General features: G+C 38.2%; 1 protein-coding gene across 3 annotated transcripts in view; it reads left to right on the forward strand.

The window, feature by feature from the left end:
- Positions 1-23,511, forward strand: part of CTNNA3 (catenin alpha 3) — a 2,007,818-nt gene that overhangs the window by 112,047 nt on the left and 1,872,260 nt on the right. For all 3 annotated transcript variants that reach the window (XM_073878933.1, XM_073878931.1, XM_073878932.1), the window contains one exon: positions 6,718-6,821. In XM_073878933.1, the coding sequence (XP_073735034.1) occupies positions 6,723-6,821 (99 nt within the window). In that variant the 5' untranslated portion in view covers positions 6,718-6,722. The remainder of the gene's footprint in view (positions 1-6,717; positions 6,822-23,511) is intronic.

The following is a 23,511-nucleotide window of genomic DNA, read 5'->3' on the forward strand; positions in this document are numbered from 1 at the left end:
TATTTTCAAAAGAGGTAAAAAGGTGGCCTCTGAAATTAGACTGGACATTTAGGCACCAAACTGTAGGAAAACTGAAGATTAAAATGTAAATAAATGGCATTAATTGCTGACATTTGGCATGGATTCTCCAGGAGTGAGTTATGTCAAACTAGATTTATTTTCATTTTTATTTTTTATTTTTTTTAAGATTTTATTTATTTGACAGAAAGAGATACAGCGAGAGGAGGAACACAAGCAGGGGGTGTGGGAGAGGGAGAAGCAGACTTCCCGTCAGACAGGGAGCCTGATGCAGGGCTCGATCCCAGGACCCTGGGACCATGACCTGAGCCGAAGGTAGACGCTTACGACTGAGTCACTCAGGTGTCCCGAATTCTTATATAGGAAGGAAAGGGTGTCTTTATTTCACTGAAACATTAAAAAAAAATCCTCCCATGTTTTTTTGACTAGATGAGAAAGTAGATTATTTCATAAGAAGTGATTAATAACTTCTTGAAAAGTTCATATCTACAGTGTTTATTACTTGATCATCATGTATCTGAAAAGAGAGTTCTGGTGGTATCAAAATCAGTTTTCATGCCTGGCTCTCATTGTTCAGTAATTTAGCTGTAGACTATAGAATTCATACTGAACGATTTTTGGGTATATAGAAAACTAGGAGGAGGTGTTAACATGTTGGATTCTCTAATAGTAATTTTTGACTGGTGGGAACAAAAGTCTAGATTCTGCAGGATGAAATGTTAGGAGGAAAAAATAAAATTCTGCATTTAGGGGCAAGAAATATTAATTGTCCAAGTATATGATGGGGAGATTTGTGTTTGTAGTAATCCTTGTAAAAAAGAATTGAACAATTTAGTTGAAAAGTGAGTAGAAATATATTAATTAGGTAAGTCTGATGACTCTGACATGGAATTTAATAATCTTAAAGGAGAATAAACTGTCACCTTACAAACTGTTACAAAGTTTATTTTTTTTAAACTAAGTATTTCATATTAGAGACTTTTCTGTAGGAACTGTATTATAGATGATTACGTTTCTAAGCCATCCCATAAGAACATGTCAACTTATGTAGAAGGATTATAGCTTTACTAAGAGGAGCCTGAGCTTCAGAATTTGGAGACAGGGGATCCTGTGTTACAGTAGGGAGAAGTAGGTGGAAAGTTTTCTCTTTACTGTTTGTGAGGGAATGGGCTACCCCAAGGCAAATTTTGGAAATGGCTGAAATTTTCTATTGACCTCTGTGTGCATCTCTCTGATCAAACATTCTTCTACTGGGGCGCCTGGGTGGCTCAGTCGGTTAAGCGGCTGCCTTCAGCTCAGGTCATGATCCCAGGGTCCTGGGATCGAGCCCCATGTTGTGCTCCCTGCTCGGTGGGAAGCCTGTTTTTCCCTCTCTCTCTCCACCTGCTTGTGTTCCCTCTCTTGCTATCTCTCTCTCTGTCAAATAAATAAATAAAATCTTTAAAAAAAACCAAAACAAACAAAAAAACCAAAAACAAACAAACAAACAAAAAACCAATTTTTCTGCTGCCAGGATATGACTAGAATACAATGTGGTTTGTGCTTTGAGAGTGACATATATGGGTGTCAGATGGAGAGTAATGAGCTAGTTCATATTAATGCATTATTGAATATGTTCACCCTATGACCTCAGAGTTAGCTGCATTTAAAAATGAAATGCTTGGGGCGCCTGGGTGGCTCAGTCATTAAGCGTCTGCCTTTGGCTCGGGTCATGATCCCAGGGTCCTGGGATCGAGCCCCGCATCGTGCTCCCTGCTCAGCGGGAAGCCTGCTTCTCCCTCTCCCACTCCCCCTGCTTGCGTTCCCCCTCTCGCTATGTCTCTGTCAAATAAATAAATAAAATCTTAAAAAAAATGAAATCCTTGTTAAACTAAATGAATTTAAAATTGATGTGAGTTCAATTGCAAGCAGGGAATAAAGTGGCATAAAGGAAATTCAGGTATTGTGGATAAGATAGTGTGGGAAGAAGGGAAGGATCCACATGGGTGCATTTGCTCCACCCTAAGGACTCTCCCTGGAGACATCTATTACTGCTGTCAAGTGATGTTTTCCTCCCTTTGATTCTGAAAACTGGGATTTTAATCTAGTCTTTTTGTCTTCCAACCTGTACCTTTTCCACTTTATAAAATAGTCTCAATTGGAGAGAAGTCAAAAAGTGGCAGGTTTCAATTCAACATAAGGAAGAACTTTATAAACGTAATCCCAGGGGCGCCTGGGTGGCTCAGTCAGTTAAGCGTCTGCCTTCAGCTCAGGTTCTTGGAATGGAGCCCCATGCCGGGCTCCCTGCTTTGTGCAAGTCTGCTTGTCCTGTTCCCTCTGCCTCCCCCCCCGCCGCCTCTCCCTCCACCTCTGTCCTTTCCTCTCCCTCGTGTTCTCTCCCCTCCTTGTGCTCTTTCCCTGTCTCGTGTGGTCTCTCTCTCAAAAAAAAAAAAAAAAAAGTAATCCCAGAATCTAATGGTATAGTGAGTATCTCATCATTTCTATTCATCCAAGTCCAGTACATTGTTGAAATGAAGGATGTTGTAGGAGTTATTCTTGAATTTGAGAAGTACTCCCTAACTCTTTAGATTTCATGGATTATACCTTGGGTTATAATACCTACAACTTAGTAGGATTTTTATTTTGAATTCACATTGTGGTATTGCTATAAGAATTTGGTAACAATTTGTCAGACTCTGACCTTGCTTTAACTTCATTTGTAAAATTCTGCGGTTTTCTGCCTATTACTGCTCTTATCTCCAATCAGTCAGGATTACTGAACAGGACAGATCCAAAAGATCCAAAAGATTTTTATAAGAAACAGCATTTATTCAAAGAAGAATAATTATATGTAGCCAAGCTTCTTCAAGGACTTGTTGGTATATTATTTTATAATTTTGCCATGAAAAAAATGAACTTCTCAACAATTTTCTTTACTTAATGTGTATTAAAGACATGATCACAGATTTAGAAGATACTTTGGCTGAATTAGGTTTGTCTTTTATCTCTTTGTTGAAAAACATTTTTCTAGCAGGATTATTTATGATGTGAATAATTTTTATTCTTATTTTTTATTTTCTTTGCCTCCAATTTCTGGTGCTCAATGTAGCTTTGAAAATCCATTGTGAATGGATTTCTGTGAAAGCATGTTTTTAAAGGCTGTGAAAGTTCCCTTAGATCTTATTTTAGTTCACAACAGTGTCCTCTACTTTTGTCTCTGATATGAAAGAACAAAGCAATGTCAGTAACCCTGACTTGATTTATGTGTAGGATAGTACCTGTCATGAAAGGGGTAACAAATGAACTCCTTTGTGAGTACTCATTTGATAGAACCCTATGGTGTTATGGGGACCGAAGGACATACTTTATTGTATATATTGGCTCCAGGCTATGCAGAAGGGTCATCATGGGAGTATCCTATTTGTCAATTTAGATTTGCTTCTGTTAGAGGGAATCAAAGTGGTAGGTGGAATGATTGGAAAAAGCCAAAACCAAAACCAAAACCAAGCCCAACCAAAACAAAACATTTCAGTCCTAGAAATGCGTTTGAGAGAAACCACTTGGCAATAGTGATGGAGCCTTTCTTGAAACATATATTCTGTATTTCAGATGAATAGCTGAGAAAAGAGATCATGTTTTTACTTTTAGAAAGGAAATAAAACCAGTGAAAAGGGAAAAAAAAACAAGGTAGTAAAGGCCTAAATCATATGGCTTTGTATCTCTCTATATATTTTAAACCCATGATTTTTAAGATTGAGTTTTTAATTTTAATTCCAGTGTTGTTAACATACAGTGTTATATTATTTTCGGGTGTATAGTATAGTGATTCAAGAATTCTATACATTGCTCAGTGCTCATCACAAGAAGTGTGCTCTTAATCCCCTTCACCTGTTTCACCCATCCTCCCACCCATTCAGAAGGGAGATGGAACATATTTTACTTGAAGCATATTTCAAATGCTTCATATACTTTTATATCATAGAGTAACAGTAGTTTATACTTTCATTTGAAAAGAAATTCAAGCAGTATTTTTTCACTTAATACAATTTGAATAGTATTTTTTTCCAGGGCAAAAATGTCTTTTAAAAAGTAAAAGAATTGTAGGCAGTTTGTATGAGTGGCTTGTGGTAGAGTTTAGGATAGATTGAAGACAGGAAAACACCATAGTCTGAAAGGGGACAAAGATGCCCTGCACAGGCCATTTGATTGTGTGTAGAAATGTGCTACATTTCAGAAGGTGTATTCTCTTTCTGAAATCAACGTTGGTGGGTTTTATATAAAATTCTCAACATTTATAGTACAGTTGACCCTTAACTAATGTGGGGATTCAGGGCACTGACACTCCCCCTCCCTGCACAGTTAAAAATCGGTGTATAACTTTTATAGTATTTGCCTCTGTTTAAAAAAATTATGGAGGCTCCTGGGTAGCTTGGTCAGTTAAGCATCCAACTCCTGATTTCAGCTCAGGTCATGATCTCAGTGTCATGAGACTGAGCTCCGCATCAGGTTCTGCGCTGGGCATGGAGCCTGCTTAAGATTCTCTCTCTCCTTCCCCCTTGGTGCTGCCCCCACCCAAAAACAAAACCAAATAAAAAATAAAAATAAATAAAAAATTATGTTATTAACCTAAGAATTACATTTCATCAAGATAAAAGTTAATTTTAGTTACAGGATGGTTTCATGTATATGTCTCTCTCTGCGTGTGTATCAGGTGTACAGTGTGGGAAGGCCTTGGTGAAGCACTGACCTTTTCACTTACACATACACGTGGAGATCATGATTATCTTTGGAATATATACAGTAACACATTTATGGATCTAGGGAAGGATCCACTAGAGTGGGAGAGGTTGATGAGCAAAGAGATACTGATTATATGGAACTAGGCCAATGGACGTTGACAAAGTCTAGGAGGTGAATGGGAATAGACTCTCAGGGGAAGCAGTTGGGGGGGAACAGGGGCCCTACCCTAAGACTCTGGTATCCCTTGGGGTTGGAGGCAGGGGTATAGAAAAAAGAGCAGTCCTCTCTCCTAGAATCACTGGGATGGAACGGAGTGTTGAAGGCACTGATTCTGGATAAGAGAAACACCATGAAAATATGTATTTGTTCTTTCCTTCCTCCCTTCCCTTTTCCCACATAGAAAAGTTTTTATGATTTTATTCATTTATTTGACAGACAGAGACACAGCTAGAGAGGGAACAAAAGCAGGGGGAGTGGGAGAGGGAGAAGCAGGCTTCCTGCGGAGCAGGGAGCCCGATGTGGGGCTCGATCCCAGGACCCCGGGATCATGACCTGAGCCGAAGGCAGATGCTTAATGACTGAGCCACCCAGGCGCCCCTACTTGTGATAAAGTTTAATTTATAAATTAGGCACAGTAAGAGGTTAATAATAATAACTAATAAAACAATTATAACAATATACTGTAATAAAAGTTATATGATATGGTCTCTCTCTTTTCTTCAAAATATCTTATTGTACTCAGTCTTCATCTTGGGTGATGGTAAACTGCCTATCTGTTGAGATGAAGTGAGGTGAATGACCTAGGCATTGTGATGTAGCATGAGGCTTCTATTTACTTTCTGATGATATGTCGACTGGATCACGATTGACTGTGGGTAACTGAAGCCACAAAAAGCAAAACTCTAGATAAGGGGGGATTACTGTAGTACTTCCTAAATATTTTTGTTTTAGTTTCCATGGGTGCCATAGGGAATATCTGAATATTTTCTGGGGGTGGAATCTTATGTTTTCTTGCCTGCAAATATAGAAGAAAATGGGTAATATCTAAGTGGGAAGGTTTTCATATTGATGGTAACATATGTTTCTTTTGACTACAAATTTATTTATTTTTTAACAGACTAAGTTACATATAGCTGACACATGTTTCTTACTGCTTATCTCTGTGAGCCTTTAGTAAGTACTTGACTATGAATAAGTTAATACAAATTTGTGGACTTGGAAATTTGGGTAATAGTTTTTATGGCCAATTTTAATTTGAATATGTTATGATATATATGCCATGTGTGGTTATTTGAGATATCTATGTATTCTTATGCAAAAATCTCACTGATTTTAAGATTAATGTTAATGCCTTAAAGATGGCTTGTCATTTTTTTCTTATTTTGTCTTGCCCAAATATCAATCCTTTCTCTCTTTTTATAATAACTATGCCAATTTAAATTAATTTATTTTCTGTATAGGAAAGTAAATTGCCCCCACCTTTCTTCTTCAGTCAAAACCCTCAAACAGTTCCCCAAACAAATAGAGATGTATCACATCTTCCAAAGTCCTACTTGGCTCCTCATCTGAGTTACCATTAACAAGAACAAGCAAAATAGGAGTGCTGGCTACCTCATGATTTTTTGGAAGTCAGAGGACTTGCATGCTGTAAGATATGTCTCACCAACTTGGCCATTCATTTTTACTTAAGGATCCTGAACAAATGCAAACCCACCCTGGGTTATTATTTTAGTCATGAACATACTAACATAGATTAATTTGTTAGAGGATCTAAGCCTAGACCGCATGACCAGAGAACAGATGGGGAAGGAATATCTCATTTCTCTGTTGGTGGACTTGTCACCCTGGTCCTCTGAGGGCTACAGCTGATATCAGGAAGAGGTGCTGAATACAAATCTCATGTACTCTGATTTTCATTAGTGCTTTCCTTTAGAAAGTATTTTTCTTTATTAATAAGTGTCTTTTTGTTTTTATGCACAGGCAGCATGTCGGCTGAAACACCAATCACACTGAATATTGATCCTCAGGATCTGCAGGTACAAACATTCACTGTAGAGAAGCTACTGGAGCCACTCATAATCCAGGTATGAAGACCATGGCAATAACAATATGTAACTTCAGAAGAACTAAAAAATGAGAAAAGTAGATCATGAACCAGGGAAAGATTTGATTTTTATAGAGGGAATATGTCATCTAAAATTGCTTTTTTAAGATACTGTTAAAATATAAAAAATACATATTTAGTAATAATAATAAAGTTTGGAAAGTACCCCCCTCCCCAATTCTCTTTTAAAAGCAACAGACATGGGGTGCCTGGGTCGCTCAGTTGGTTAAGCATCCAACTCTTGATTTTGGCTCAGGTCCTGATCTTGAGGTTGTGAGATTGAACCGTGTGGGGGTTCTACTTGTCTCTCTCCCTATCCCCGCTTGTGCCTGCACTCTCTCTCTCTCAAATAAATAAATAAAATCTTAAAAAAAAAGCAACAGCCATAAAAATATGTATATATAGCTTTCAAAGTACCTTTATAGTCATGAAAACTGAATGAGGCAGGCAGCATGGTTAAAACCCATCCTTGTTATATAGATGAGGAGATTGAGCCAAGAGAATTTCAGTGACTTGTCCCAAGGCACATGGTGGCTCATTTGTCAAATAGGAAATTATTTTTAAAATACCAAAATGTATGAGAAAAGCGGCTATTTAAGAAATTGTGTGATAAAATCTTTCATGAAGTCAGTAATCCTTTCATAATATACATCATGATTCTCTTATTATGCAAGTCCAGATTTTATTTATTGGAGTTCTTAAAGCAGAGCTTGAATAAACTTATACTATGCTGTAGATTTAAATTTTTTGTACTTTACCCAGAATTTATGAAGGATCTTCCCATAGGCTTACCACACATTGTACTTCCTGATACAAATTATCCTTTTTTCTTTTTTTTTATTCAAGTGTAATTAACATACAGTGTTATATTAGTTTTAGGTATACAATATGATTCAACAATTCTGTACATTTCTCAGTGCTCATTAAGATAAGTATACTCTTGGTTCCCTTTATCTGTTTCACCCATCCCTGCCATGTTCCCTCTGGCAACCACCAGTTTGTTCTCTGAATTATGTATCTATTTTTTTTATTTGTTCGTTTGGTTTCTTAAATTCCACATTTAAGTGAAATCATATGGTACTTGTCTTTCTCTGACTGACATATTTCACTTAGTATTATACCCTCTAGGTCCATCCATGTTGTTGCAAATGGCAAGATTTCATTCTTTTTTAATGGCTGAATAATATTCCATCGTATATATATAGACCACTTCTTTATCCATACATCTATCGATGGACACTTGGGCTGTTTCCACAATTTGGCTAATGCAGATAATGCTGCAATAAATATGAGGGTGAAAAACTAATGATGTAATGTATGGTGATTAACATAACAATAAAAAATAAAAAAATATTAGGGTGTATATAATTTTTGAATTACTGTTTTTGTATTTTTTGGGTAAATACCTAGTAGTAGAATTACTGGATCATATGGTAATCCTATTTTTAATTTTTTGAGGAACCTCCATACTGTTTTCCAGTGACTGCACCAGTTTGCATTCCCACCAACAGTGCACGAGGATTCTTTTTCTCTACATTCTTGCCAACACTTGTTGTTTTTTCTGTTTTTGATTTTAGTCATTCTGACAGGTGTGAGGTGGTAGCTCATTGTGGTTTTGATTTGTATTTCCCTCATGCCAAGTGATGTTTTTTTATATGTATCACCAAGTTTTTTGGTGAAATTTTTAAATGAATTCTCACAAATCATTTAAGATTTTGTTCCTATGCAGTTACCAGGTGTGAATAGGGAAATGGCCTTCATTTTGGTGATGGCTCGTAAAGGCTAGTACATGTATGTGACTGCATAACACTTACTTGTTCTGTAAAGGTAGAACATTAGAGTTGATCACTTAAGACTTGCTAATAAGGAGACCCTCCAAGATGGTGGAGGAGTAGGGGATCCTAGCTTCATCTGGTCCCTGGAAATCAGCTAGATATTTATCAAATCACTCTGAAAACCTGTAAAATCAACCAGAGATCTGAGAAAAGAATTGCTACAAATCTACAAATAGAAAAGCAACCACTTTTTGCAGGGTAGGAGGTGAGGAGATGTGAATCTGAAGCAATACCCTGGAACATAAACCTGGAGGGAAGGAGCCTCTGTAAGCTGGGTACCAGAAAGTGTTATAAGCAGCAGAGCACAAAATCGGAACTTTTAGAGGTTTACCTGAAAGGTGCTCAGGAGGCGAAGCAGGTGGAATCCCAGGTGGGATAGCTTGGTCTCAGGATCCCTGGGGTCACAAAAAGAATGGAGGTGCCTGGGGTACCTGGGTGGCTCAGTTGGTTGGGCGACTGCCTTTGGCTCAGGTCATGATCCTGGAGTCCCAAGATCGAGTCCCGCATCAGGCTCCCTGCTCAGCGGGGAGCCTGCTTCTCCCTCTGACCCTCCCCCTCTTATGTTCTCTCTCTCATTCTCGCTCTCTCAAATAAATGAATAAATAAATCTTTAAAAAAAATGGGGTGCCTGAGTGCAGCAGAGTTCCCAGGCATTGGAGTGGGGAAATCAGTTGCAAACAATGAGACCAGGCTCCAGCTTACTGCTTGGTGTTTCCATAAACTGAGAACTTCCTAGTCCATCTAATGCTCTCTGAGCAGGAGCCCAGCAAGAGGCAGAACCGCAGCAAGAACTCCCTCCCTACCCTGGGAGGAGTGGTGTGCATGTACACCACAAGAGTCCATAAAGTTTGGAGACTCGATTTGGGGTGGAGTACCTGAGAAAAAAGTGCTCAGTCACAGGCTGTGTTAACACAGAGTGTGTATGGAAACCGAGGAGACAACAGTGATTGACCACTTTTCTGTGAGGGTGCACCGAAGAGTGGGGGACACGAACTTTCAGCTCCCGGGCTAGAGATTGGGGCACAGCTATTTTTCACTCCCACCCCCCACCAGCTCTGGAGCCCACTTACACTGAGCCTGGCCCCCTGACAAGGGTGGTGCAGTGCCGCTGGGCCAAAGACACCTGAGAATCAGGTAACAGATCCCTCCCCCAGAAGACCAACCAGCAGGAACTTCTGGCAAATACCAAGTTTGCCAATCATACAGAACTGTAAAACTCCAGCCCTTGGGGAAAGAAGTATATAGAAGTTGTGGTTTTTTCTTATTATTCTTTAGCCCTTCAGTTTTATATTTTATTACCCTTTTCAGCTGTTTTCTTATTTTATCAATATTTTTTAAGTCTTTTTTAATTTTTATTTTTTCACTTAGAGTTTATATTTTTCATTTTTGGCTTCCTTTCATTGTGTTCAACTTTGTTTTTGTATATATATAAGTTTTTCTTTCTGACCTATTTTGGGAGATCTATTCTAGTTTCTTCTAACACACAGACCAAAATACACCCAGAATCTAGCTTACTGTTCTGTTTGGTTCAACTTCTTGTCTGATTTTATTCCCATTTTATTCCCATTCCACCCCCCCTTTTTTTTCTGTTTGGTTTCTGTTCTCTTCTGATTAGTGTAGTGTATATTTTTCTGGTATAGTTATTATTCTGTACTCCTTCAGTTTTATATTTTATTATCATTTTCAACTATTATCAATTATTTTTTAAGTCTTCTTAAATTTTCATTTTTATACTTACAGTTTATATATATTTTTCATTTTTGACTTCATTTCATTGTATTCAGCTACATTTTTATATATGTATGAGGTTTTCTTTCTTGCCTATGTTGGGACATAGTTTCTTCTAATAATCAGACCAGATACACTCAGGATCCAGTTTATTCTGTTCTGTTCTACTTGTTTGATTTTATTCTCAGTTTTTTTCTTTTTCTTTTTCTTTTCTTTTTGGTTTCTGTTCTCCTCTGATTTGTGTATATTTTTTCTGGTGTCGTTGCTATATTTGTATTTTCCCTCCCTTTCATCTATTCTTTTCTGGACATAATGACAAGATGGAAGAACTCAGCCCAAAAAAGAGAACAAGAGGCAGAAATCACAGCTAGGGATCTAATAAATATGGGTATAAGTAAGATGTTGGAACTAGAATTCAAAACAATGATTGTAAAGATAATAACTGGGCTTGAAAAAAGCATAGAAGACACTAGAGAATCCCTTTGTGGAGAAATAAAAGAACTAAAATCTGGTCAAAATCAAAAAGGCTATTTCTGAGATGCAATAAAAAAAATGGAGGCCCTAACTGCTAGGATAAATGAGGCAGGAGAGAGAGTCAGAGATATAGAAGATAAAATGATGGAAAATAAGGAATTTGAGGAAAAGAGAGGTAAGCAACTACTGGATCACGAGGGCAGAGTTTGAGAGGAGATAAGTGATACCATAAGATGAAACAACATTAGAATAATTGGGATCCCAGAAGAAGAAGAAAGAGAGAGAGGGGCAGAAGGATTACTCAAACAAATTATAACTGAGAACTTCCCTATTCTGGGGAAGGAGACAGGCATTCAAGTCCAGGAAGCACAGAAGAGCCCCCTCAAAATCAATAAATATAGGCCAACATCTAGACATATAATAGTGAAGCTTGCAAATTTCAGAAGTAAAGAGAAAATCCTGAAAGCAGCTCGGAACAAGAGGTGCTTAACCTACAAGTGTAGAGACATAAGGCTGGCAGGAGACCTGTCCACAGAGCAGAAAGGACTGGCATGATATATTTAACGTGCTAAATGGGAAATATACGCAGCCAAGAATACTTTATCCAGCAAGGTGGTCACTCAGAATGGAAGGAGAGATAAAGAGCCTCCAGGACAAACAAACTAAAAGAATTTGTGATCACTAAACCAGCCCTGCAAGAAATATTAAACGGGCTCCTTTATTTTTAAAAAATTTTTTTATTGTTATGTTAATCACTATACATTACATCATTAGTTTTTGATGTAGTGTTCCATAATTCATTGTTTGTGCATAACACCCAGTGCTCCACACAGAACGTACCCTCTTTAATACCCATCACCAGGCTAACCCATCCCCCCACCCCCCTCCCCTCTAGAACCCTCAGTTTGTTTTTCAGAGTCCATCGTCTCTAATGGTTCATCTCCCCCTCCGACTTACTCCCTTTCATTCTTCCCCTCCTGTTATCTTCTTCTTTTTTTTTCTTAACATATATTGCATTATTTGTTTCAGAAGTACAGATCTGTGATTCAACAGTCTTGCACAATTCACAGCGCTCACCATAGCACATACCCTCCCCAATGTCTATCACCCAGCCACCCCATCCCTCCCACCCCCCCACCACTCCAGCAACCCTCAGTTTGTTTCCTGAGATTAAGAATTCCTCATATCAGTGAGGTCATATGATACATGTCTTTCTCTGATTGACTTATTTCACTCAGCATAAGACCCTCCAGTTCCATCCATGTTGTTGCAAATGGCAAGATCTCATTCCTTTTGATGGCTGCATAATATTCCATTGTGTATATATACCACATCTTCTTTATCCATTCATCTCTCGATGGACATCTTGGCTCTTTCCACAGTTTGGCTATTGTGGACATTGCTGCTATAAACACTGGGGTGCACGTACCCCTTCGGATCCCTACATTTGTATCTTTGTGGTAAATACCCAGTAGTGCAATTGCTGGATCATATGGTAGCTCTATTTTCAACTGTTTGAGGAACCTCCATACTGTTTTCCAGAGTGGTTGCACCAGCTTGCATTCCCACCAACAGTGTAGGAGGGTTCCCTAAAGGGGCTCCTTTAAGTGAAGAGAGAGCTGAAAAGTAACAAAGACCAGAAAGGAACAGAGACAATATACAGAAACAGTGACTTTACAAGTAAGACAATGGCACTAAATTCATATTTTTCAATAATTACTCTGAATGTAAATGGACTAAATGTCCCAATCAAAAGACACAGGGTATCAGATTGGATTAAAAAACAAGACCCATCCATATGCTGTCTGCAAGAGACTCATTTTAGACCCAAAGACACCTGCAGATTGAAAGTGAGGGGGTGAAAAATCATTTATCATGTTAATGGACAGCAAAAGAAAGCTGGGGTGGCAATCCCTATATCAGACAAATTAGATTTTAAACCAAAGACTGTAATAAGAAATGAAGAAGGACACTATATCATAATAAAGGGTCTCTCCAAAAAAAAGATCTAACAATTGTAAATATTTATGTCCCTAACATGGGAGCAGCTAATTATATAAACTAATTAATAAGAAAATTAAAGAAACACATTGGTAATAAAACAATAATAGTTAGGGACTTTATTTATTTTAAAGGTTTTATTTATTTATTTGAGAGAGAGACAGAGACAGAGATCACAAGTGGGGGAGGGGCAGAGGGAGAATTAGACTACTCTTCGAGCAGAGGGCCTGACGTGAGGCTTGATCCCAGGACCCTGAGATCGTGACCTGAGCTGAAGGCAGATGCGTAACCAACTAAGCCATCCAGGCACCCTAGTTAGGGACTTTAACATCCCACTCAGAGCAATGGACAGACCATCTAAGCAGAAGATCAATAAGGAAACAATGGCTTTGACTGAAACTGGACCAGATGGACTTCACAGATATATTTAGGGCATTTCATCCTAAAGCAATAGACTACACATTCTTTTTGAGTGCACATGGAACATTCTCCAGAATAGATCACAAACTGGGTCACAAATCAGGTCTCAACTGATACCAATAGACTGGGATTATTCCCTGCATAATCTCACACCACAATGCTTTAAAACTTGAACTCAATCACAGGAGAAAGTTTGGAAGGAACACAAATACATAGAGGTTAAAGAGCATCCTTCTAAAGAATGAATGGGTCAACCAGGAAACAATAGTTCAGAACCTTTGGGATGTAGCAAAGGTGGTCCTAAGAGGGAAGTATATAGCAATACAAGAAATAAGAAAAGTCTCAAATACACATACTAACCATACACCTAAAGGAGCTGGAGAAACAACACTAAATAAAGCCCAAACCCAGCAGGAGAAGAGAATTAATAAAGATCAGAGCAGAAATCAATGAAATAGAAACCAAAAGAATAATAGAACAGATCAATGACAATAGGAGCTGGTTCTTTGAAATGATTAAGAAGACTGATAAACCCCTGGCCAGACTTATCAAAAAGAAAAGAGAATAAATAAATAATAAACGAAAGGGGAGAGATCACAACCAACACTGAAGAAATACAATTATAAGAACATAGTATGAGAAATTATTTGCCAAAAATTAGGCAGTCTGGAAGAAATGAATGCATTCCTAGAAACATATAAACTACCAAAACTGAAACTGGAAGAAATAGAAAATTTGAACAGATCCATAACCAGCAAAGAAATTGAAGCAGAGGGCGCCTGGGTGGCTCAGTTGGTTGGGCAACTGCCTTCAGCTCAGGTCATGATCCTGGAGTCCTGGGATCGAGTCCCGCACTGGGCTCCCTGCTCGGCGGGGAGTCTGCTTCTCCCTCGGACCCTCCCCTCTCTCATGTGCTCGCTCTCTCTCTCATTCTCTCTCTCAAATAAATAAAAATCTTAAAAAAAAAAGAAATTGAAGCAGCAATCAAGAATCTCCCAACAAACAAGAATCCAGGACCAGATGGCATCCTAAGGGAATTCTACCAAACATTTAAAGAATTAATACCCATTCTTCTGAAACTACTCCAAAAAATTAGAGATGGAAGGAAAACTTCCACACTCATTCTGTGAGGCCAGCATTACTCTGATCCCCAAACCAGACAAAGACCTCACCAAAAAGAATTACAGACCAATATCCTTGATGAACATGGGTGCAATAATTCTTACCAAGATACTAGCCAATAGGATCCAATAGTACATTAAAAGTATTATTCACTAAAGTCAAGTGGGATTTATTCCTGGTCTGCAAGGGGGGTTCAACATCCACAAATCAATCAGTGTGATACGTCACATTAATAAAAGAAAGGACAAGAACCATATAATCCTCTCAATAGATGCAGAAAAAGCATTTGACAAAGTACAGCATTCTTTCTTGATTAAAACTCTTCACAATGTAGGGATAGAGGGAACATACCTCAATATCATAAAAGCCATATACAAAAAGCCCACAGCGAATATCATTCTCAATGGGGAAACACTGAGAGCTTTCCCACTAAGGTCAGGAACACAGCAGGGTGTCCTCTCTCACCACTGTTGACAACATACTAACACACAACAAAAAGAAATTAAAGGTATTGAAATCGGCAAAGAAGTCAAACTCTCACTCTTTGCAGATGACCTGATACTCTATGTGGAAAACCCAAAAGAGTACACCTCAGAATTGCTAGAACTCATACAGGAATTCAGCAAAGTGGCAGGATATAAAATCAATGCACAGAAATCAGTTGCATTCCTATACACTAACAATCAGACAGAAGAAAGAAATTACAGAGTCGATCCCATTTACAACTGCACCCAAAACTGCAAGATACCTAGGAATAAATCTAACCAAAGAGGCAAAGGATCTGTACTCAGAAATAGAACACTCATGAAAGAAATTGAGGAAGACACAAAGAAATGGAAAAACATTCCATGCTCATGGACTGGAAGAATAAATATTGTTAAAATGTTTATACTACCCAAAGCAATCTACACATTCAATGCAATCCTTTTTTTTTTTTTTTAAGATTTTATTTATTTATTTGACAGAGAGAGAGACAGCGAGAGACGGAACACAAGCAGGGGGAGTGTGAAAGGGAGAAGCAGGCTTCCCGCCGAGCAGGGAGCCTGATGTGGGGCTCGATCCCAGGACCCTGGGATCATGACCTGAGCTGAAGGCAGTCGCCTAACCAACTGAGCCACCCAGGCGCCCCATTCAATGCAATCCTTATGAAAATACCATCAACATTTTTCACAGAGCTGAAACAAATAATCCTAAAGTTTGTATGGAACCAGAAAAGACCCTGAATAGCTAAAGGAATGTTGAAAAAGAAAACCAAAGCTGGTGGCATCACAATTCCGGGCTTCAGGCTATATTACAAAGCTGTAATCATCAAGACAGTATGGTACTGGCACAAAAACAGACACATAGTTCACTGGAACAGAATAAGGAACCAAGAAATGGACCCTCAACTCTATGGTCAACTAATCTTTGACAAAGCAGAAAAGAATATCCAGTGGAAAAAAGACAGTCTCTTCAACAAATGGTTTTGGGAAAATTGGATAGCCACATGTAGGAGAGTGAAACTGGCCCATTTTCTTACAGCATACACAAAAATAGACTCAAAATGGATGAAAGACCTAAATGTGAGACAGGAATCCATCAAAATCCCAGGGGAGAACATAGGCAGGAACCTCTTTGACCTTGGCTGCAGCAACTTCTTGCTAGACATATCTCCAAAGGCAAGGGAAACAAAAGCAAAAATGAACTATTGGGACTTCATCAACATAAAAAGCTTTTGTACAGCAAAGGAAACAGTCAACAAAACCAAAAGACAACCACTGAATGGGAGAAGATATTTGCAAATATCTTACCAGATAAAGGATTAGTATCCAAGATCTATTAAGAACTTAGCAAACTCGAAACCCAAAAAGTAAATAATCCAGTCAAGAAATGGGCAGAAGACATGAACAGATATTTCTGCAAAGAAGACATACAAATGGCCAACAGACACATGAAAAATGCTCGACATCACTCAGCATCAGGGAAATATAGATCAAAACCAGAATGAGCTACCACCTCACCCCAGTCAGAATAGCTAAAATTAACAACTCAGGAAACAACAGATGTTGGTGAGGATGAGGAGAAGGGGGAACCCTCCTACACTGTTGGTGGGAATGCAAACTGGTGCAGCCACTCTGGAAAACACTATGGAGGTTCCTCAAATAGTTATAAATAGAGTTACCTTACGACCCAGCAATTGCACTTCTAGGTATTTACCCAAAGAATACAAATGTAGTGATCCAAAGGGGCACCTGCACCCCAGTGTTTATAGCAGCAATGTCTGCCATAGCCAAAATATGGAAAGAGCTTGAATGAATAAAGAAAATGTGGTGTGTGTGTGTGTGTGTGTGTGTGTGTGTGTGTGTGTGTGTGTAATGGAATATTAGCCATCAAAAAAAAATCTTACCATTTGCAGCGACATGGATGAAACTAGAGGGTGTTATGCTAAGCAAAATAAGTCAGTCAGAGAAAGTCAGTTATCATATGATTTCACTCATATGTGGAATTTAAGAAACAAAACAGAGGATCATAGGGGAAGGGAGGGAAAAATAAAATAAGGTGACAATGGAGAGGGAGATAACATTAAGTTAGGAAACAAACTGAGGATTCTTGGAGGGGAGGGCGGTGGAGGATGGGGTGACTTGGTGACGAGCATTAAGGAGGGCACACGATGTAATAAGCACTGGGTGTTATATGCAATTGATGAATCACCAAACTTTACGTTTGAAACTAATAATACTCTATATGTTAATTACTTGAATTTAAATAAAAATTAAAAAATTCGAAAAAAGACTTGCTAATCCCAAAGGCTGCTGACATATTGTTTATGAACAGAGAACGTATCATTATGAAGAAACTACTTTTTAAAAAAAATATTTTATTTATTTATTTGACAGAGAGAGACACAGCGAGAGACGGAACACAAGCAGGGGGAGTGGGAGAAGGAGAAGCAGGCTTCCCTCTGACCTGGGAGCCTGATGCAGGGCTTGATCCCAGGACCCTGGGATCATGACCTGAGCCAAAGGCAGATGCCTAATGACTGAGCCATCCAGGTGCCCCGAAACTAATTTTTATGTTCTAACTGAAACCGATAGATGTTTTGCTTTAGTCAAGTACATTGATATAGCAGTCAACAGAGAATATTTTAAGTAAATTCACATTGAAGACTATGCCTTTCACAGTTTAGATATATTTCCTGGCATGTTTAAAAACTATTATTAGCTGCAAACATTTATTGAGTCCACCTAGAAAATTAAAAGGGTGAAAATAGCCTGAAATAGTTTTATTTGATTGGAAAGAAATTTAACTCTTTTAAAAAGTGTTATCATGCTTATTACTTTAGAGGGCTTTCAATATAGTGCCTGGATTCAGACTTTTCATGATCTACAAGTAGATGAGTTAGGGAAAGGGAAATTAGTACTTATTATATGCTATATAGTTCGCATTTATATGTAAGTATAGTTGCTAATTTATGTTCTTTAAGGTTTTTGTCAATGTTTTGAACGTTTCTTGATGGTATACCAGTTCACCAATATCCCAGTTAGAAAAAAGTTTCTAGATCTTAGCAAACTTCAAGTCAAATTAAATTAAAAATATTAATAATTGGTAGAATATTTACTGTGTTCAGAAACTATCCCATAAAGGAGAATTCTAGTGCAACAAAATTATTTGGACATACTCTTTTCATTTTAAAGGGATTATCCTTATCAAAAACCAGTGCATTTCAAACTCAAAGAATTATTAAAATAACTGACCTTTTTGTTAATGCCCAGCCTTCTTGTATCTGTCACTTTGATCATTTATTACATATCAATACAAGTAAAAATTTTCATTAAATTGTATTATAGGTGTTTTTCTGCAATAGCATCATATTGAATATCTCATCACATTCTTTTTTTTCCAGAGTGTTTATTTTGAAATAGTTACATGGTTTAAGTAATATTGTCTGTGATTATACTGGAAAACATTCCAAAAGAAGTTCATGGTGCCAGATGAAGTTGTCAGTGTAGTAACCCCATTAAAAAAATTCTCACTTTTACTCATTATTTATCTTAATGTTATATTCCTTTGCTTTCAGGGTTCCACAGAAATTACTTCCCACCTCTGTATATAACTCAAAGTCAAAATTACATTTTAATTTTTGGAGTAATTGGTCATAGATACTATTATGTCACTCTGGCTTCTATTCATTTATTCATAAATCTTTATTCTGCTCTTTTTATAGTTACCAGAGTATTCTCCTCCAAACTTGATTTATCTTTAATCTATTTTTTTTTCTCTTGGGCACAGGTAAATCACTAGGTCATTTTGCAGGGATGTTCAGTCTGGGATATATTTCAATCATTCGCTTTCATTTTCTCTGTGTTATAACTTACACAGTTGCATCCCTCTGTAATAAATTCCTCCAATGGATCAGAAATAATTTTTTTTCTCAGCAATTACATTTTTATGATTGCAACTGTAGGCATCTGCACTTTATCACTTTCAAGATCCAGATTTGGCAGTGCAGTGCAGAAAGTCTATTTTATGCAGAATTGCGATTAAAAGAATTTACATCTCTATGTCGTATACTCTCTGAAGGAGATACAAACTGCTAGATCATGCTACAGTCGTTGCATAACAGAACCGTCTATAATCTTATTTGCCACAACATATAATTTTCTTTGTGTCAGATTCATGTTGAATGTGAACTAAAAGAATTGACTTACTCAAAATCTTTTTTTATTATGTTATGTTAATCGCCATACATTACATTATTAGTTTTTGATGTAGTGTTCCATGATTCATTGTTTGCGTATAACACCCATTTAGATAAAAACATTAGCAAACTTCTTATAATGTGTTATCTCATATAAAGGTTTTTTGGAGCAAAGGTTCAAATGTATTTTATGATGTATATATATATATTCCATGTTTTCAAGAGGTAAATATAGAGTTAAATCAATAGTAATAAACATTATTTCTCTGGCTTTTACTCCTAACTCTTGTATGACCTCTTGGCCTTTTCTTGGCTTCTGCTTCCATAGTGTCTCCATCTATTTCTGGGAGTCCCTTGGGGATGGTTTTATATACTCAGTAATACTCACTCTGTCTAGTTTGAGAGTATCTGCCAGCTCTTTTTATCAGTCAGCATAAGCTAGGTTATGCTGTAATAAGACAAATCCCAAATCTCTGAGGCTTAATAAAAGTTCATTTTCTGCTCAAGCTACATGTAGAGTGTGAGTTAGTAGGGGATCTCTACTTAGTTCCACCACCCAGGGACCCAGGCTCCATCTCAGTATTTACTTCCACTGTTGTAACAGGAGAGAACATGATGAATCATGCAAAGTGTCCTAAAATGTCCACCCAGATGTGATATATGTCAGTTCCTCTATTGCTTTTGTCAAAGCAAGTAATGTGGTTAGTGTGGATACTGCATGTGTGATCCTGCCCTGTACTCAGGAGAATGGGAATACTGTGAAAAGCTCCAGTAACTATTATCTTCCCATCGCCTTCTTTTTAGGGCTTCCTTTTTTGGTGGGCAGCTGACTTATTGATATTCAAGGAGTATCAGTTGGCAAGGAGCCTCTGAGGCAATCTAGCATGCAAGTTTTGCCTCTGGGGGAAGATGGTGAATTGGTTCTATCACCATCCTCTTGTTAGGGGATTGACTACATACTGAGAGCTAAGCAGTTAGTACCTAGGGTTAAAGGTTCTATCAGGTGCTAAACTGAAGACACACAGAAAGAAGTAGAGACTTGGACAAGAGTCCTAGTGGAGCAGTTTTCAAGTTCAGATCCACAAACTCCTGCTGTTGAGGGACAGTAAGGTTACCTATTTACCAGAGTTTTAATGTGTCCTTCCAGTTTCCAAACCACATTCTGTCTCAGAATTATACTCTAGCCTCTATGGGGCCTCACTGTTTCCAGTTCCCTTGAGCACTGGCCACGTAGGCCTGATGCTTGTTTTCCTTATGTAATCTGATTCCCTGGCCTCCTAACTTCCCTTCTAAAAGTTCTGAAAAGCTCAAAACGACTGTCTAAAAGTTCGAAAGAACTTCCATTAGTAACAGCAATCCAAGATTCCTGTAGTTGTCCTCATTACTTATGCTAGAATGGAGATATTCCTACAGTCTTTTTTTTTTTTTTTCCCTCTCATTTCCAGAATTTGGAGTTTCTGACGTATAACTCACTTGTGCTTCCAAAACTATCTGTCATATTTTCCCATTTTCTCTAACTTTGTCTTGATGACCCACTGCCAGTGATGCCCATCATGAGGCCGGGAATGACATGTCAAAGTACCCATGTCCCAATGCCTGCAAAGCTGCCAGTTCTCAAGGTGGCAGAATGGCACTGGGCTCTTACAAAAGAGGGGAGAATGCTTTTCTTCCCAACAGTGCTGTCACGTGGGCTGCAATGAAGTAATGCTTACACCTAGAGTCACACAAAATTCCCCTTTCAGCTCCTTCTCCAATCTCCTTCCTTTCCTTGTTAGAGTAAAACCCAATACAAGTGTCTGGATGGTGAATTCTTACTCCTCTAAGCACCATGTTTTTCTTTCTTTCTTGGCTCCTATGCAGAACCTCTCTGCCACACCCTACTGTCAACAGAATTTCTTTCTCTCCTTCAGCCAAGGGGAAAAAAAGCAAAAAAGTAATTAGATACTTAGATGTCCAAAGGGTTCATTTCTCACTGTTCTACAGACAGATCTGATTGACTTTCAGGTAGCTGGGAGAAGACATGCTTTGGCTTCTTAGCCTCCTAGAATATAATTTCCTTTGTTTCTTTCAGAAAAGAATTCAAGTTTCATTTGTGGTGGTTTTCTGTCATTTCATAGGTCATTTTGAATAAGCATGATGCCATTTACTTAGGTTTCCTTGACTTTATCACCAAGCTTCTTTTCAGTAGCCTTGCGGATTATTCTATCAATAGAATTTATGTCAGAATTAATCTTGAAGGTTCCAGGGAAATCTGAAAGATATGTCTGCACACATATAGTGTTCTTGTAGATTACTTTATATGCAAATATTAGCGTTTTGATTATAATCTCAACAAGTAACCTTAGAAGTTAGTAAATAAATGTCTTATTTAAACACAGGTTCAAGGCTTAATAAGTATAAAGATGTTATTTTTATGGTAGGATGAAGAAGTAAACTTAATTCTGCTTTAATAATGTTTTAAAGTTAGAGGTGATTCAGTAATAGTTGAATTTATTCTAATAAATTTAATTCTTTAATTTCTGCATTCATTTACTGCCAGAAAACTCCCATGGGAAAGTTGTGACGCTATAGTTTCCTTGAGAAACAAATAATTGAGAAAAAGGAAGCCGCTTTTTAAATTAAAATAAGCATAAGAAAAACTAATAGCTAATTGATTAAAATAGCATGAGTCCAGCAGGATTGTGCATGGCTGAGCATATAAGGGATGCTCCCACCAGCAGAATTTGGTAGCTTTGAGATTAGCTGTGAGCAGATGTCAGTCTCTGCATATTTTCACCTCTTCTCACTTGCTTCCTAGACCTTTTATTCTATCAGACTCTGATTTTCATTCTACTCCAACATTGCTGCCATGTTGTTCTTGTTTCTCTTACCACCCCCAATCCATTCCACTTCTGTTAATACTTTATCTTTTGATCACAGCTTATCTTTTCCTCCACAAATTCAGACTGATCCCACAGATATCCACCTCTAACTTAGCTGTGGAATAAGGTCTTTTTCTTATAAACTGATTCCATAGGCAGCCAGGTGGTATAGACTGATAAGCCCAGATCTATTTGCCTTTTTAGTGGAACATACTAGATTGATGGGAGCAATTGTGGTTCAGCTGGCTGAAGGGATAGGAGTCCATATCTCCTCAGATGTCATCATTTTCACTGCTTGAAGTGTGATTCTACCCTTCACAGAAGTTCCTGGACTATTTCAGAACACCCAACTTGTCTCAGGAAATACTGCCACAGCTTGACAGTCCAGGAGTCTAGACTAGTAATTGGCAAACTTTTTCTGTATAGGTCCAGATAGTAAAGAGTTTCAGCTTTGACAGCCATAGGGTCTCTGTTGCAACTCCTCTGCTGTTTGAGTTTGAAAGCAGCCATAGGCAATATGTAAACAAATGGATGTTTACAATAAAACATGGCTGTGTTCCAATAAAACTTATAAAACAAACAAGTGGCCAGATTTGGCCCTGGGTACTTAAGTTGCAGTCCGCTGCTCTAGACTGACAATTTTCTCATGGAGGTAATCTGTACTTACTGATTAAAGAAGGGTAAGAAATGGGCAGCATTCCGTGCACAGATGGGAGCTCCCTGTGAGGAAATTTTGATGGGGTGATTTGTGGCCAAGCCCTGTGAGAGACACAAAAACCTCACTTGGGGGAAGAGTGCTAACTAGGCAATTCAGAAAATTTTTGTTGCTATTGAGATCCTGTTAGTCCACTGGTTTTCAGCCCTGGCTGCACGTTAAAATCACCTAGGGAGCTTTTAAAAATCCTGATGCCCAGGCCACACAGGAAACCAATTAAATTAGAGTCTTTGGTTGTAGGACTAAGCAGTAATTTTAAAAGCTCCTGGGAGATCACAATGTGAGAAATGCTGTGCTGGCCTTAATAGCAGCCAGTAGTGAATCTGGTTCTGCGTCTTGGCCCAAGGCTTGCCCTAGTATAGTGCCCCTTCTGTCTTTTATTAATGTGTTCAGTCGTGCTCACCTGGAAGAAATTTGTAAGGAATTCCTGGGGGTAACCTACTGCATCAACGAGGTAACATGCTCAGTTATCCCTCCTAGGTCCCATTAAGATTGTTAGTAGCAGCGCTAGGAAAACAACTAGAGCTGAGAGATCTTGGATGCATGTTCTGCAGCTCTCCCTTACTCAGCAGTCCACTATTAGATAGCATTATGGATCCACATATGGACTAGGTTATGGTGGACTCTTAATGAGTATCCATGGCATCTTAGTTTTGGTGGACTATATTTGGGGTGAAATTGCCATGAGGAAAGAGATTCATAATGCACAAGTCTGAAATTGAGGTGTGGTGTCACATCACATGAAAAAGTGTGTATTTATAATCACCTGCACCAGTGCTTCTCAACTTTAGTTATACAAAGGCATCCCTTAAGGAACTTACAAACATCCTGATAAC

This window comes from Callorhinus ursinus, unplaced genomic scaffold, assembly GCF_003265705.2.
Source record: "Callorhinus ursinus isolate GAN/ISIS: 27379988/994484 unplaced genomic scaffold, GSC_fseal_2.0 scaffold31, whole genome shotgun sequence".
NCBI classification, from domain to species: Eukaryota; Metazoa; Chordata; class Mammalia; order Carnivora; family Otariidae; genus Callorhinus; species Callorhinus ursinus.